The sequence below is a fragment of the Anabrus simplex genome, chromosome 8 (assembly GCF_040414725.1).
Source record: "Anabrus simplex isolate iqAnaSimp1 chromosome 8, ASM4041472v1, whole genome shotgun sequence".
In the NCBI taxonomy this organism is placed as follows: Eukaryota; Metazoa; Arthropoda; class Insecta; order Orthoptera; family Tettigoniidae; genus Anabrus; species Anabrus simplex.
The window spans coordinates 130853905-130872360 of record NC_090272.1 but is presented as its reverse complement, the minus strand read 5'-3'; the positions used below and the strand labels follow the sequence as shown (position 1 = coordinate 130872360).

The window sequence follows — 18456 nt, the reverse complement described above, 5'->3', positions numbered from 1 at the left end:
TCATTAAAAATCTTTAACCTTCCATTCACACCATGTGTTAAGATAAATTGCCATAACAGAAGAGCAACCGCATAATAACTAAATCTGGCGCAGTGACACAATGAAGTATGCATATAGTCTCTCACTAATCAAAGAATAAAAGAAGGTTCTTCAATATGCAGTCTTTGTGCATCCATTTAATAGAAGGCTCCAACAGGCTTCCAAAGTAAAGAGTTATTAGTAACATCAACACGTAATTAGTATTGAATAGGTGGAACCTAATAGATATCTCATCCCTGTGCACAGCCGTGACGTAGCCGCTTCTTCGAGCTGGCTTCACGCAGCCAGGCGTGACCATATGTGGTAATGTTCCGACCAATATGTAAAAGTCTACTTGGAGTTAAGATGTTGTTTTTACACCCCCAACGTGGAGGCCATAATTACAGATGCAATCTGTCAAATTCTGGAGAAAATCCACCATGTACTTTGGGAGTTATAGAGGTGGATAATATCCACGTTTCTAGATGCTTCGTCGGCTCCAGGTATAAAAGGAGGGCGACCCAGGCTACAGGGTCAGTAATACTCCACCGTCTCTGCGATACGGGTGACAGGTGGAGCTCTACAAGTGCGGTAGACCAAACCTATGGTCGGATGAGACTTCTCATCTTGAGTGCTCGGTTCCAGCGGAGGTGGAACTTAATTCTCTTCAAGTATAGGACTTGTGTTTCAGTGATAAACTGAAGGAGCATAGAATTTTTCTCATGAGTGTTGTAACTCTTCCAAGTACTACATTTGAACTTGTGTTTCGTAAACAAACTTTGGAAACATAGAATATTTCCGAGTGTCACATTTGAATTTGTGTTTCGCAACAAGCTGTGGAAACAGAATTTTTCTTGTGAATGTTGTAATTTTCCAAGTACCACATTGAACTTATGTTTTGTGATGAACTGTGGAAACTTGGAGTATTTCCGAGTATCACGTTTAAACTTGTGTTTCGTAACAAATTGTGGGAACATAGAATATTTCTGAGTGCCACATCTGAACTTGTGTTTAAACTTGTGTCATCGTAACAGACTGTGGAAACATAGAATTCTCATGCCATATCCGAATTTGTGTGCCATATTTGAACTTATAATTTATACTTCATAATCATTTTTCACAGACAGTGTTAAGACTCTTTCCAAGTGCAGTTTAACTTTAATGATCATTTAATGACATTGCTGAACAGTCTTCAAGTACACGTAATTTTTGTTTATAGACGGAATAGGTCATTTCCGAGTTCCAGTAAATTTGCTCAATTTATTACGAACATGCTGATATGTCCAGAACTTGCATGAACTGTTAATATTGCGCTCAATATTGTATTTTGACTATAAAGTGATGAAGTCAGTAAGTTAGGAACTGTGATGATAAAGATTAGTGATCTAATAGAACATTCCAGTCTGTCATGCCAATATTAGCGGACTCACGTCGTGAACTTAACATTATAAATTGTACATAATTTTCCCAAGTATTAGTTCGACTGACATCCAACATGTGGTCAGATATTCAGTTTAATTGTTTTTCTTTCGAGTGATAATTTATGAACCTTTGTGATTCAACGAGGTGTTTGAATCAAGATTCGAGTGTCAGTTTCATTAACATTTGACCTAACCCACTTGCATTGAATGAATGCCATGAAGGTCAATGTTAATTTATTTAACAGTGCTATAAGTGAGTTGAATGCCATACGGGGGACTTGTGTGCGCATCACGCCTCACCTCTCAGTATTATCGTGTGAGATCGAACCCCGCAACGTGCGTACCTAGAAATTCGAGAACTCCCAGATCCTATAGAATTTAGAGAAATTCTAGAACATTACATGTAATAAATATCATTTTTGGTCCGTATTGATGATATTTGATTGGAATAATAACAGTAAGTTATTTATTAAATAGACCACCTAATCAATCAAATTCTAGAACGTCGAGAACTTCACATCCAGGACGGACGTGGTTCCTGTCCAGACCATGCCTAGTAACCATTCCGGAGTTTGGAGATTCCAGCCTGCTACAACGCTTCAACTCAACTTGTATGCGAGGTGATATGAATTTGTTTCCAATGAACAATAAAACCAAATTTTCAAAGAAATATAAATTCACTGAACTAATACCCCTCTCTGTACCAACTCCAATGTTTACGTGTCACACCCTTAGAAATATTCCATTGTCTTCAAGCTAGTGTCAGCGGCCCCAAAGACAGACATTCTTTTTCCCGGTACAATATCAGTGTTTATAAAACTGTGTTAATTACAATTACCTTCATTTTATATTAAGACTTAAACGTTTTTTAAACTGTTTTATTTAACTTACTTTTAGAACTGAACTTGCATCTTCTCTACCTACACCTCAACTGAAAAAAGTGATGTAAACATAGTTGGTACTTCAGATGCAGGTAAATCATCATCGTCATTTTCTTTTCCCCTTGTCCAGCTCCTGCCAGGTCAGGGTGTTGATGGCACTTCTCCACCATTGCCTCTCCTTCCGCCAAACCAAACCAAACCAAACCAAACCAAACCAAACCAAACCAAACCAAACCAAACCAAACCAAACCCCATAGTGCAACAGCCCCGAAGGACCATGGCCTACCAAGCAACCGCTGATCAGCCCAAAGGCCTGCAGATTATGAGGTGTCATATGGTCAGCACGATGGATCCTCTCGGCTGTTATTCTTGGCTTTCTAGACGGGCCGCCATCTCACCATCAGATAGCTCTTCAATTGTGATCACGTAGGCTGAGTGGACCTTGAACCAGCCCTCAAATGCAGGTAAAAATCCCTGACCTGGCCAGGAATCGAACCCGGGGCCTTCGGGTAAGAGGCAGGCACCCTACCCCTACACTGCGGGGCCAACTCTCCTTCTACCACTCTTCTTCAATAATTATATTCCATTCCAGTCTTCTTTATCTTATATTCTTGACAGTCTATCCATCTTGCTCTGAGCCACCCTCTTTCCCTCTTTCCTTGGTATCTTAGCCTCCAACACTTGTTTTGGTATTCTCCCCTCCTCCATTCTCGTAACATGTCCAGACCATTTCAATTTATTCTTCTGCATCCTATCACTCAGTTTTTATACCCCTGTCTTTTTTCTGACCTTAAAATTTCTTACTCTGTCTCTCCTTGTCTTGGTTGGTAAGTATATTAATGAAATGCTTGCCAACAATCGCACAGCTGTTCAATATTTGCATGTATGCTGATGAGCTTAAGCATGAGATTAACACCTACATTAAATCTGTACTTTGTTTTTATTTCAGTTAGTGATGAAATTTTTTTATTCATCGTGCTGATCACATGAAACCTCATAATCTGCAGGCCTTTGGGCTGAGCAGCGGTCCAACCATACCTTCTGATTTGAATTTCATTTTAAGTACAGTGCCATTCAAGGGTGTGTTTAGGCTGTGACCTGCATGATTCTTAACTCTGGCAGACTTTCATCTTAGCCCAGTACTATCTCATTCTCATGCTGTGAATGTATTTTTTGTTTCCAAGTCCATTTCACCCGTACTCCAGGGCACAGTGTTTTGGCTGTTACTGAAAGGAGAGAGTCTGATGTTCTGGTCAGCATTCTATACTTATCTCTGTTGTAGATCTCACTGGGGACAATTTCTAGTTGTTCGAGGTCTTTTTTAATTAGCCTCGTCTACTTGGCGTTAGTTGCTTTCCCTCTAGAGATACTGTTAAATGACTCTCAAGGTCAGTCTCTGGTTGTCCATCCTGACTACATGACTATAGAAGATGTCATAGGCCCGATATCCTAATTATGGTAAAAACCTTCAATAATAATATTTAGGCCCGGTTTCATCAACATATGTTAAATATATACTAACAAGTAGTTAGTTAATACGGAGTTAAAATTTTAACATCTTGTTAGGTTTCTTGCGTTTCATCAAACTTTTCTTGTGAAATGTCAACTAATCGACTGTTAACTCTCCCAATATTGTGAACTGGTGCGATTCAAGGAGGCAGTGGTACGAACATGCTGTTTTACAACACGCTCCGATGCGCTTTTGTTTGTGTACAGCTGTAAAATATGGCACGTGAAGTGAAACAGAATCGTAGTTCTAATTTTTCCTCCTTCGAAAAAGAGCTGTTAATTGAATTAGTAAATATATATAAGTTATTGAGTGCAAGCGCATGGATGGCTTGACGATAAAAGAAAAGGACGAGGCGTGGGTTTCAATGGGGTTAACAGATACTTTTTTAGTGGGTATCCACTGTCACCTAACAAAATCACTTTGTTAATTGTCCCACTTCAAACTGTGCTCCGATATGGGAGTTATTAAATATTGTATTGTCGTGTGCAGAACCAGACCACCTAGCAAGTATATCCCTGATTTGGAGGTTAGGCTCACTAATCACCTGAACATTAACAGAGAAATATCCCTTCCGATTATGATATATTTCGGCCCAGTTGCCTCCAGGTGATTGGATTCTTACATGTGTGTAATCTATTGAACCTAGAACAAACACTAGGAAAACGGCTTATTTCATAGAAGTCGCGGATAATTTGCTGACGCTCTTCTACTGAAGGGAATGTAATGTTATATGCCTCCTCCTCATGGATGCTATTGCTGCAGACACTCGACAAACAACTCTACTAACAGTGGCTTTAGAAATTCCAGCACTGTCTCCGACCATTGTGTGAAAAGAACTAGTAGCAAAAAATCGTAATATTATCAGTACCTGCAACATTGGAGAAAGAGGTTAAGTTTCTCTTCATAATTTATTCCAACCTCACGCAAATTTCGTCAACAACCTTAACAACGACTATTTTCGATAACCTGTATCTGTGAAGAAATTGTGCATCCGTCAAATTTTCAAAAGTCATTACGTCGCTGAACTCTTCTTTGATCAGGATTGTTTTGTAAAAGATCTAAATAGAGCAATTTTGCATCGAAAGCGAGATTCACAGCAGCCATTTTGGAACAGGTTGCTAAATGCTAATGTTAGCAATTTAACATTGGAAATGGCTGATGTTAACTTTAATAGCTGCAGTCGCTTAAGTGCGGCCAGTATCCAGTATTCGGGAGATAGTAGGTTCGAATCCCACTATCGGCAGCCCTGAAGATGGTTTTCCGTGGTTTCCCATTTTCACACCAGGCAAATGCTGGGGCTGTACATTAATTAAGGCCACGGCCGCTTCCTTCCCACTCCCAGCCCTTTCCTGTCCCATCGTCGCCATAAGACATATCTGTGTCGGTGCGACGTAAAGCCAATAGCAAAAAAAAAAAAAAAAAAAAAAAAAAAAAACTTTAATATGAAGTTTAACATTTGTTAATGTTAACAGTTGTTGATGAAACGCAAATTTTCTTAAATCGTATGTTAAAATGATTTAACACCTTGTTAAGTTTGGTTCGCCGAGATCACTCACTCGGAAAGGTAGCGCGAACACATGCATTTAAGCCCTTGGAGATATTGGACGTATTAGTCTGAGGTGTAATTTCTGAATTAACTTTAATCATTCCCATGAAAGGATAACAAAATAAATGCACAGATGCCGTGTCGAATGTCAATGAAATTGAAAACAAATGTTTCTTTAAGGCAAATAAACTGGTCACTTAAGCAAATAAAGAAATTAACTTTCATGCGGCACAGATTATGATATTGTTCGCACGAAACAAATAGTTCACTTATGCTTTTAATGTCTGAAGAAGATAAGCAACTATTTGTAGAGTTCTACTGCTTTACGATTGTTTTGCATGTAGTCTAGTGTGTTTATCTTTTAATATTTTGAGTGTATCAAGTAAATAATATTACATTATTACTATATCATTTACTTGATATATTGTATTGAAAAGGTCAGTTTACACTAATATGCATAACATATGGTACAATTTGGAAATTAACTGGCTGATCTTGTCTTAAAGTTTCAATGGGACGTCCTACTCATGTCCACGTCGTTTGGCTTGTTTATACGGAGATGAAATAATCCGTTATTCAATAAAAGTCAATCAAGCTCTCTACCAGCATTCTTGCCATCCAACCGACACTCCACTTTAATAGCAATTCTCATTCTTCAAGGAAGTGTTGTGGTTCTATAGAATATTTAAGCCATCCCAAAACCTTATAAGCTGAATGTGTTTGATCTCCTACTAAAGTAAAAAGAAATGTTTGAATATTATGATCCAATAGACTACAGTTGCCATCCCAGCATCGGCATTATGTGTGTTGATATTTTGTATTATCCCCATACGACATGGACATGAGTAGGACATCCCATTGAAACTTTAAGACAAGATCAGCCAGTTCATTTCCAAATTGTGTCATACGTTATATATATTAGTATAAATTATGTAAAAAAATAGTTTTTAGGAATAGTTCTAGTACAAGTTAATCTTAATAGACTGTAAAAATGTCCAAATGTTTTAAATCCCATTTGTATCATGCCATTTGCATTAACGGCATAATGAGAGTTGACAGTTAATATTATTCCCATTGGATGTAAACATATGTTGGACGTCACATTAGAACTTTAAAACAAGAACAGCTTGTTCACTCCAATATGACCTAATGTTCTTGTACTTCAGTGCAAATTGTTATAAAAAATATTGTTTTAGAATAATCCTAGTAAGCATCCACTCAGAGCTCTGACTTGGAGTTAGAATTCATGGCTGACGATGCCTGCAATGACAGGCGAAACATGTACCATACTTAAACTTAATATAATGACAATGTTATAGTCCTAAAGACTTTACTAGTATTGAATAGGTGGTTTCAATAAATTAATTGTTTAACATTTCATTACAGAATGTTCTGGAACTACGTAGCTACACTTTCCCATCTTTCTATAATTTCACTTCCTTATGCACGACTGTGGGCCTATTAATAAGGCTGTGGATTACAAAATGAAATATGATGCTTGCTACTTAAGATTGCAGGTTCATTAAATATGAAAAGGAGCAAGTTTAATACAATTAATCCATCTGAAGAAGTCAAGTGACCGGCACAAACTGAACTTTACAAAAAAATGGTTCCTCGTAACCAAAGATAAAATACGAAGGACTACTTGATGGCGGCATTAGAGGGTGGCTTGATTTGAAAAGCCATTGAAAAAAAATTGTTCCTATAAGGAGAAGAAGAAGACAACACTCAGCAAAATTTTTCATTAATGTGCATTGTTCTTCATTGATAGGAATGTTACCTACTTATAATGTTCCATAATTATTTATCACCACCCTGGTTGCTGCTGTTTGCTATCAGAACCTTTACCTCTCACCTTAGCAACTGGGCTGATCAGGTTTATGGATGATCATGATATTACCCATTATACCCAGATCTACTTTCCATCAGTAATTGCTGTTAGTCAAGAGATATTCAAGAACTATTTCAAGCAGTGATTTTCAGGTACAAACCAAAACTAGTCATGTTCTAAAATTCATATCCATTTGTAAAGTTTGCAGAGCTTTCACTTCTTAATACTGTATGGAAAAACAGCAATACTTATTTATTCTATTAATAATTCATTTTATACATTATTACACTTAAGGAATTCCTTTCCAAAATGCCCTAGGTTTGTTCAGTAAAGTCACATGTTTCTACATTTTACTTTCATGGGTTACTTCAGAATATTGTTGTAGAAACACTCATTGTGAAACTAAACTACAGTAGTACAAAATGTTGCCAAACTAGATCTCTTTGCATTCCCTTAAAACACACAATCACAGTGATTTGAAGAAACTTTTGTGCAGATGTTTTCAATATATTGTCATTGCTCCTTGAAATACCGTTATGTGACAATGCTGATGGGAGAAATACTGACCCGTAGCACACATCACTTAAAAAAAGAATCATTGATAAAAGTGCAGTACTGAACCTTAGGTGAGAGAACCTTTCTAGTCAGAGTTCTAAGCTGAAATATTATCACAACCGTTTTTCTAGGTGCAACGACAATATCTGCTGATCAACATTACCTTACTTAAGTTTATTTACCTCAACATATTCAGTCGTCCTGATCGTCTACGAAGCATTGCTGATCGTTTCAATTTGGACCAGACTGCAGTTTTGGACAATGTTTTATATGCACGAGCTTATACTAGTGAACACCAGTATGAACTGATGGACTGTGTAGCAGCAAAATTCCATGAGGAGGCTGGCGTCTTCAAACTGCTAGTATGTAACATTCTTGATTTTGCTTTCTATAAAACCTCACAAGAGTTAATAGCATATTAATGGGACTTCTGAAATTGTGAGCAACTGCAAAATGACCTCTATAATGTTGTGAGATGGACAGTAGGCAATGGTATGATGATAAACAGGGTTAAAAGTCAGGTTGTGAGTTTCACAAATAGGAAAAGTTCTCTGAGTTTTAATTACTGCATTGATGGGGTGAAAGTTCCTTTTGGGGATCATTGTAAGTATCTGGGGGTTAATATAAGGAAAGATCTTCATTGGGGTAATCACATAAATGGGATTGTAAATAAAGGATACAGATCTCTGCACATGGTTATGAGGGTATTTAGGGGTTGTAGCAAGGATGTAAAGGAGATGGCTTATAAGTCTCTGGTAAGACCCCAACTAGAATATGGTTCCAGTGTATGGGACCCTCACCAGGATTACTTGATTCAAGAACTGGAAAAAATCCAAAGAAAAGCAGCTCGATTTGTTCTGGGTAATTTCCGACAAAAGAGTAGCGTTACAAAAATGTTGCAAAGTTTGGGCTGGGAAGAACTGGGAGAAAGGAGATGAGCTGCTCGACTGGGTGGTATGTTCTGAGTTGTCAGCGGAGAAATGACATGGAATGACATTAGTAGACGAATAAGTTTGAGTGGCGTCTTTAAAAGTAGGAAATATCACAATATGAAGATAAAGTTGGAATACATGAGGACAAACTGGGCCAAATATTCATTTATAGGAAGGGGAGTTAGGGATTGGAATAACTTACCAAGGGAGATGTTCAGTAAATTTCCAATGTCATTGAAATCATTTAAGAAAAGGTTAGGAAAACAACAGATAGGGAATCTGCCACCTGGACGACTGCCTTAAATGCAGATCGGTATTGATTGATTGACACATTCTTGAATCAGATATTGATTGCTGTGGTGAACCAGACTCAACATAATTACATTTTGTATAAGAAAATTTTGTCATGTAATAACTAGAGGAATGTAACTCCAGAAATGCAGTATTATTTATATACTTACCTTGAAGAGCTCTATTTGGAGTCAGAACAATGTATCTCCATGTACCCCCTTTGTTTTAAGATGGTTTCACTCATCTCCAAATTGCTGACTGCTTTTAAAATCAGGCAGATGTTATGTCCATTATGTTATCCTCCCCCAATGGTGTTTATTCATTTTTCATAACTAGGGGAAACATATTGACCCATACAAGTCATATGTAGACAGCTAGATAGATAGATAGATAGATAAATTGGCCCATATGTTACTCTGACAACGAAACCAAAGTTGTATTTTTGGAAATACGTTTTATGTTTAACTGGAATTAAAGTGGACATGCATTAATTGTACAGTATTTTTATTTCAATTATATTTTAATATATCTAAGAACATCGACAATAAAATAGTTCCTGTAACATTTGTAACTTTAAAAAATACACTATTTGATACAATTAAGTACTAGATAGTAGGTTGTATTATAATTATGCAACCGACTGATTATGACTTGCAAGTTTCATAAGCATTTATCCACCTTTATCCTACAAGTAACTAGGGCCTGCATATAATTATCTTCCTCTAACCTCAAGCAAGCATTGTTGTTCATTTATGTTTTCACCACACTACATGCTAATTGAATTTAGAGCAAACACTGTTGAAAAATCTCACTTAATCGTACAAGATGATTTGAAGAGGAGAAAAATGGTTGATCTAATACTGAATACATAATCCAGGGAATCATACTGAACTACCTTCAAGATGTACTAAAGGTAAGCCAAGTCACTTTCATTATGTATTTATGTCCCGCAATGTAGCTGCGTGGTCTAAGGCATCATACTTTGGAATGCTGACATGGGATGTGCCCTGGTGTTAGGTCTTCATGGGGGACTCTATCAGCTGTTGCACCAAGAGGGGAAAAAAGAAAAGAAAAAAAAAAACTTATGAAAGGTTGGCAATTTAATTAATGTAAACAATGTGTGATAATGCTAATCTTTTTATGTCAAATACAAACACTTTAAAACAAAACTCCTAATTTTTTAGGCAATGAAGAATGGAATACTGAAAAACCATCTACTCTGCAAAATAGTTAATAATAATAATAATAATAATAATAATAATAATAATAATAATAATAATAATAATAATAATAATAATAATAATAATAATAATAATCTTTATTGTAGCCAGTGGCCATTATAAAGAAAAAGCATGCCTAATTAATACAATTCACTGCATCATTTTTTTTTATTAATTAAAATAGTCCTCTTTGCACACGCTATGGAGTGATATCTATCACATGGTTTCCCCACACCACTCATATTTGCAGTCTGACGTCGGCTTGTGAAATTTCTTATTTGTGCATACCCTATGGTAAAATCCATGTATTGTGAGATGTGTAACTGTGTGTCTTAGCTCATAATTTACCGATAGCTGCAGTCGCTTAAGTTCGGCCAGTAACCAGTATTCGGGAGATAGTGGGTATGCATCCCCACTCTAAGCAGCCCTGAAAATGGTTCTCTGTGGTTTCTCATTTTCACACCAGCAAAATGTTGGGGCTGTACCTTAATTAAGGCCATGGCTGCTTCCTTCACACTCCTGGCCCTTTCCTGTCCCATTGTTGCCATAAGACCTATCTGTGTTGGTGCGACGTAAACCAACTTAAAAAGAAAATGTCTTGTAATTTGTGCATTTTCAGTCATTGGATGTTCTAGCTTCTGTGGTGTAGAAATCTAAAGATATTTATTTCTTATTTTCCTGTAGCTTCTCCAACAATAGGCTACTTTAAGTTGTAGATGGCAGCAACATCTGGTATCTCAAATCTTCTATGAAAAAGGGCTCTCTTGCCATGTCATATATATATCAATCTTGATGGGGATTATTTCACTATACGTAGACTCTTTTCAAATAAGTGGACTTAACTTGTTCTAGCTTCTGCAGATCACTCTTCGTTAAAATTTCCCATGTGAGCTCTAGACCATAAGTTACTATTGGAACAGTCTTGAATCTGAATACAGTAGTTTACTTGCTGTCTTTAAGGATAATCAATTCAGGTGGGGAATGTCATTTATTGGCCATATTGCTGCTATGGTTCTGCGCGTGTGTGCGTGCGTGCGCGTGTGTGTGTCTCTCTTTGTCTATTCGATAAGTTTGTAGAAGGCTTCCTGAAGCCTTTCTTGATTAGGTGATATCAGTGTCATATCATCTTCATAAATATACATTTTTACCTGTTCTGTCTGCATCTCTTTGATCACATCATGGGTTGCAGTATTAAATAATAAAATACTTAATGAGTCATCTTGAAGTACACCCACTGTTTGTAGCAAAGATCTGAAAATCATCATGTTGTCACCTATATTTAAATATTTGATAGGATATTTCCCAGTAACAGAATAATGTACAATTGTGTCCCTATGTCCTGTGGTTTGAATAGTAGTGTGTTCCTGTTTATGGAGTCAGAAGCTTTAGAGAGATCTAGAAATATAAACAACTTTCCTCGGGAATGTGTAAGCGATTCTCTTATTTGGACATGTAGAGATCTTGCTGCTTGAAATGTAGACCTGCCTGAGCGAAAGCCAAATTGCTCTTCCAGAATTTTTTTGAATCTGCAATAGAATCTATTAGTTTCACAAGGAGTTTCATCAGGATCTTAAAGAGCACACATTCCAAAGCTGTACCTCGATATGACTTGGGGTCAATGGAGTCGTCTGTCCCTTTATATAACACTTTGAGTGATGCATTCCTCCATCTTTCTAGTATAGTGCTTAGAGCAAGACATTGATTCAGCAGACTGGTTATCTTCCAGAATGTACCAACTAGCTTTGATGTTTTCATAAAAAGAAAATCTCATCTGGTCCACTGGCTTTCCTATTCTTTCTTTGATTGAAGTACTGTTGCTTCAACTTCCTCTCTAGAAAAATGGTTCAAAGTCCACTGACACTCTCTTAGTGTGTAGTTCCTGACTAGTGTCTTTGGACTGTAATATTGACAAGAAATATGTCTCCCATGTATCAATCCCAAAATCCCTCGGGAACTTCGGTGGTCTTTGCTTCAGAATAAGGAATGGTCCTTTTTCAGCCAAAGCTATTTTCTTCTTCCTGGTAAAATCTAGTTTTGGACTCCGTTATATTTGTCTTACATAATTTCCTCTTTCCTGCATATTTTAGTAGAGTAAATTCTATTTTATCTTCTCGTACTATGTGTAATGCCGAGATGGTCTTTTGTTTCGCCAAATAACATGCTGAGTTAAACCATGGTTTAGCTATTCTTCTATGTTCAGACCTAGGCAAGACTACATCTTTTATAATAGTTATGAAATGGGCAGTTTATCTGAAGCCGATGATAATATAGTGGGAATGTTCAGTTCAGGTTCCATTGATAACTACATGCCTAGTGATGACCTAGAATCTTCACCATAATTTCAATCAGATGACTCACCAAGATCTAAGAGAAAATGATCTATGATCCAAAAAAAAAAAAAAGGATAAAGTAATGACACTACAAAGAAGTATTAAGTATAACTCTAAACATCATTCCAACTGGGTGAGTTGGCCGTGCGCGTAGAGGCACGCGGCTGTGAGCTTGCATCCGGGAGATAGTAGGTTCGAATCCCACTATCGGCAGCCCTGAAGATGGTTTTCCATGGTTTCCCATTTTCACACCAGGCAAATGCTGGGGGTGTACCTTAATTAAGGCCACGGCCGCTTCCTTCCAACTCCTAGGCCATTCCTATCCCATCGTCGCCATAAGACCTATCTGTGTCGGTGCGACATAAAACCCCTAGCAAAAAAAAAGAAATAACATTCCATGTGTTCTACTATTAATAATAATAATGTTATTTGCTTTACGTCCCACTAACTAATTTTAAAAAAATGGTTTTTGGAAACGCCGAGGTTCCAGAATTTTGTCCCGCAGGAGTTCTTTTACATGCCAGTAAATCTAGCGACACGAGGCTGATGTATTTGAGCACCTTCAAATACCACCGGACTGAGCCAAGATCGAACCTGCCAATTTGGGGTCAGAAGGCCAGCACCTCAACCATCTGAGCCACTCAGCCTGGCAGTTCTACTATTCATACAATCTATGATCAAAAAATGAATTATGGACAAGTTAAATTCTGTTAATCCAGAGTTTGTTTTTCCTGAATCTGCTTTACATCGCACTGACACAGGACACAGATAGGTTTTATGGCGACAATGGGATAGAAAAGGCCTAGGAGTGGGAAGGAAGTGGCCATGGCCTTAATTATGGTACAGTCCCATCATTTGCCTTTGTGAAAGTGTGTAACCATGGAAAACCATATTCAGGGCTGCTGGCAGTGAGGTTCAAACCCACTATTTCCCCGGTGCAAGCTCACAGCTGCGCGCTCCTAACCGCACAGTCAACTCACCCAGTAATCCAGAATTCTTATAGTCTTTGTAAACAGACTAGGCTGACAATTCTGTGTACTTTCTATTACTTTAATTCTGCAGTAACTGAATGATTATGGAATTGTTTCAAATTGCATTGTTAGGATGTTTCAGTTGTGCGACTCAAAAAATCATGTTTTATATCATTGTACTTGACATATTACAGTGAAACGAGTTTGTCTTTGGTTTATTTGCTTATATCTGAATTCTTTACCAGAATTTTAAATTAATATCTTTCTTTCAGCTGAAGATTTCTTGTAATTTATTATTAAAAAGTCAAATATTTTACTGAACCAGGTGGAAGCCAATAATATATAATATAAACATTTATTTTTTCAGGTCATGATGAAATGGAAAGAAATGCCACATATCCCTTCCCAGAAAATATACAACCAATGAATTCTGATGATTCAATAAATTTGAGTAAGGGTTTTGTCCTGTTGATGAACATACTTCAAGAAGTAGAAAAACATAAAGAAGTTAGAGTGGAAAATGAGAAAGGAAACATAGCTGAAAACAAGAAAAAAACAAGAAATCCAGAGAAGTGGAAAAAAATATAAGGAAAGCAAATTGGCAGTCAAGAAAGGCATAAGTATCAACTCCTGAGAAAGAAGTACCTTCTAGGGTGTTCAGGTACTAAGTTTTCTCCAAATGCCCTCGGAAGTGCCAAAGTCAGCGAACCTTAAAAAAGAAAGATATTTGAGGGATTCTGGAAGGTGGGAGATGTAGAAAGACAAAGACAGTACTTGTCAGTGCTTATCAAAGAAATACCAAAAGAAAGGACTCTTTCTATTGGTGCTCAGTCAAGTAGAAGTGTGAATAAAGAAGAAGAATTGAATTTGGTTTTTACGTCCCACTAACGACTCTTTTGGTCCTTGGAGATGCCAAGGTGCCAGAATTTAGTTCTGCAGGAGTTCTTTTACATGCCAGTAAATCTACCGATATGAGGCTGACATATTTGAGCACCTTCGAATACCACCGGACTGAGCCAGGATTGAACCTGCCAAGTTAGGGTCAGAAGGCCAGTACCTCAACCATCTGAGCCACTCAGCCTGGTGAACAAAAAGTACTTTATGCTGAAAGACAGTTGTGAAATTCAAGTATTGCTAGAATTCTTCCTTAGCATGCTTGCTATCTCAGAAACATTTCTTCAAAATATACAAGAGATCAGAGCAATAAGATTGTGGCCCGTGATAACAGGGATAATTTCGCAAGGTGTGAAGAGTTCAGATGAAGCAAGATCTTTTCCTATTGTTCAGCCTCATTATTGTAATCAGAGTACTAGCAGACAGTTCGTACTAGCAGATCTAAATATACAAATAGGAGTGTGAAAATGAACAGATTATCACAGAAAAATATAGGCTGTACAGGAATATTCAACAAAGGTTATAACTTACATTTCATGGACCAATAAAAGATGTATGTGACCAATGTTATCATATCCAAACTCTGTCCAAAGGAACAATAGCACTCTACACCTACAAATACAGAAAAGAGTCAGCACTAAATTTGAAGAATGAAATTAAAAATCAGGTCCTAGCTGGAGAATGTAATTTGCTGGAATTTGATTTGGAAGCTGTGAGGTATTGCCCAACTCTTACTGCAAAGTCTGTATTCTCCAGAAATGATGTTTACAATGTCGGGGGTATAATACTGCTTATACAAATACAATGCAAATTAGAAGTTGTGACATGGAAGGTGTGGTTAAAGAGGATCAATTGAAATCACATTGTCTATATTTCAAAAATTCAAGAAGATTGCTGATGGCCATCCAGTTTTTCTGTTCTCTAACACTTGCAGGGACAAAATTGTCACACTGTTTCTGTCTGCTGTTCAAACATTGCACATTCCTCTTGTAGATCTATGCTTTTTTGAACTTAAACTTTTCATAGTAGAATGAAATTCAATTCATGCAAATATTGAAAGAGCAGAGAGAAATGTTAACATCTATGATCCCTCGTTTACTATCATCCAGACTGCCTTGAAACAGACTGCATGAAGTCACTGAAATTAAATCAAGATAATGAGATAATATGCTTCCAGTTTTGAAAATGTGATATTACTGTCAGATTTTTTTATTATGGGCATTCAAGTTTAGGCGTTAATTACATATGAATCAACATGTCTTATTTCAAAATGAGTTATACCAATATTTTCTTTGTTTAATTCTGCATTAGAATGAATAAGACAAATTGTTTTTGAAGCTCATTAATTATTTTTTATTTGTGGTTGTAAATATACCGCACCTGGGAAACTGGAGACGGTTAACTGATGATGATGATGATGATGATGATGATGATGATGATGGTTGTAAATATTATCCAGATTTTTGGCTTCTTCTTCTTCTCTAGAAACCACTCACAGAAAAGTATATACTGTACATGGTAAGCTACTTGTCTGTCGGTAATAAAAATTTTATATGTTATTGCCACATGTATTCATAGCGTAGTACTCGAGTTACAATTTTTTTCAATGACCCCAGAATTCTTATTATTTTTCTAAAGCAACTTTTTCTCAGCTCAGGATAAATTTACAACAGGAAACTTGGATCTTTTTCAAAGCACTCAGTTGTGGTTACCAGAAACTACAACCTCTGTAACCGTAGAGTGTGATACTGAATTTATGAAGAGTAACATTGATGGCAGGCTGTGTGTGCGCAGGATCGTGTGATTAACAGCAGGCAGGGTAATGAAACTGGGTGCAGGGTTGCTATGTACACTCACCCCGGACAGGTGCGAAACAGAATGCCAGTGACTTTGATTTATTCACTTGTTATTTTCAGTCTGCCTATGTTCTGCATGTTATGCACATTACATCAAAATGCCTCCGAGACTACCGATGTCAGAGGGTGAACTTGGAATACTTTTGAGTGCTATTTGTTTCCTTCAAAGTGAGGGAGGAAAGTAAGGGACCAGAGGTTCCCTGTGTACCAGAAAGTGGCAGATTGTCTTATATTATCGTAGTTGTCAGTGAGGAGAGTAGGAGCTGCTCCAAAGGAGAATGATAGAAATATATCATCCAGGTCAAGAAAGAAGCAGTGTGTGAGGCTAGGACATTTGAAAATCCAACTTGATTTTACTTTGGCCACAATATGAAGAAATATATATGATTTATATGATTTTTGCATGAATAAGGCACTCCCCACAATTAAAAGCCTCTGCTTGAAACTGTTGGAATCTATCAGGGATTTTCCTAATATGTCAATTTCTACAGTTTTGAAACTCTGGAAACAATGTAAAAAACTATGCTAAGAAAATGGAAGACTACCACTGGGCAAAAGATGGACTGTTTGAAAATATCCCTCATTTCGAGCCAATCATAATCAACATGAATGACAGCAGTTCTGATTCATCGGAACATAGTGACTTTTCAGACGAAGAACATTTACAGAATTAAATATTGTAAAGGTACATATATAATATATATAGTAATGTAAATAACACTTGTGAAAATTTTACACTGTGACATTTCTAAATTAGGAAGCCAATCATTTGTAAACCTGCAATTGAACGCCCAAAGTCCTTACAAAAAAAGGCGATGGGAAGAGGAAATTCTATGGGGAAATAAAATGAAAGGTTGAAAGTAAATGAAAAGCTGTGTTCATTGCGCACTGTGTTTACTACTGAATACTGTACCCGATTTCACCACCTTGCTTGCTGTTAATCTCACGGTCCAGCATGAAAACACCTTCCCATCAATATTATTCGTAAATTCAGTATCGCACTCTATGGTTACTGCGGTTAGTGCTTCAAAACAAGTGTCCTGTTGTACGTTTATCCTGGGCTGAGAAAAAGTTGCTGTAGAAAAATGATAAGAACTTTCTTTGGGGTGGTTGAAAAAAAATTGTAACTTGAATATTACACTACAAATACATGTGGCTATAACATCAAAAAAAATTCATTACCATTGGACAAATGGTTTTCCATGTATATATTTTTAAGTGAGCAGTTCCTAAAGTAGAAGCCAAAATCCCAGATAATATTTACTAGAACCACAAATAAAAAATAATTAATGAACCTCAAAAATATTTTATCTTTTACAGTCTAATGCAGAATTAAACAAGGAAAATATTGGTATAACTCATTTTGCAATAGGCTCATCAGTTCATTAGTAATTAAAACCTAAACTCAAGTGTCCATAATAAAAAATCCGATAGTAGTAATATACTTTTCAAGAACAGCAATGAACAAGAATTTAGATGCTTGTCAGTTTCAAGAAAATCCCAAAATATGAGAATATAGTCTGTCAGCTGCAACCCAAATATCATGCAGTTCTTAAGTTGCAGGAGGAATAGATAAAGATCTTTTGGATCTCTGTCATTCCAGCACAACTGAGCAGCAGTATCATGACTTCTATAAGAACCCCCAAGTAAAGAAAGCTGAATCTTCAGATGGTGCTGCCTCTGGTGACAAATGATGCTGAATTCTTTATTGATATTGATAGAGTAATGTATCAGTACTGTTAAAATTACTACACATATATTATGCAAGAGCCTTACCACCAAATTGTAAAATTCAAGTTAGTTTTGTTTAAAGTCATAGGGAAGTATCCGATAAACTGATTCAACATTTTTTTTTTTTTCAATAAAGTTTTCACCACCTTGTTTAAATAAAAGATAAACACTGAATAAAACTTTCTTTCCTCTCCTGTAAAATCAACAAAATGAAGTTATGTTACTCTTGTTCTCACACAACTGAAAATTAACTTCTCATTATGAGTGTATTCTGAATGTTTGTCAATTAAACAATTGTAGCCCCACTACACTCTCTAAAGTCAACATTACCATTTTATGAACTCATCTGATATCTAAGAGGAAAGGAAATATAACAAGCAAACAGATCAAACAATAAATACATAAATAAGACTTTTTAAGTATTAAACAACTTATGAAATTATAACTTACATGAATGATTTTTAGAGGT

General features: G+C 36.6%; 1 protein-coding gene across 1 annotated transcript in view; it reads left to right on the top strand.

Annotated features, from left to right (window-relative positions):
• Nucleotides 1-18456, top strand: part of LOC136879201 (meiotic recombination protein DMC1/LIM15 homolog) — a 115307-nt gene that overhangs the window by 40375 nt on the left and 56476 nt on the right. Inside the window, exon 5 of the mRNA XM_067152996.2 lies at nt 7959-8124. Coding sequence (XP_067009097.1) covers nt 7959-8124 — 166 coding nt within the window. The remainder of the gene's footprint in view (nt 1-7958; nt 8125-18456) is intronic.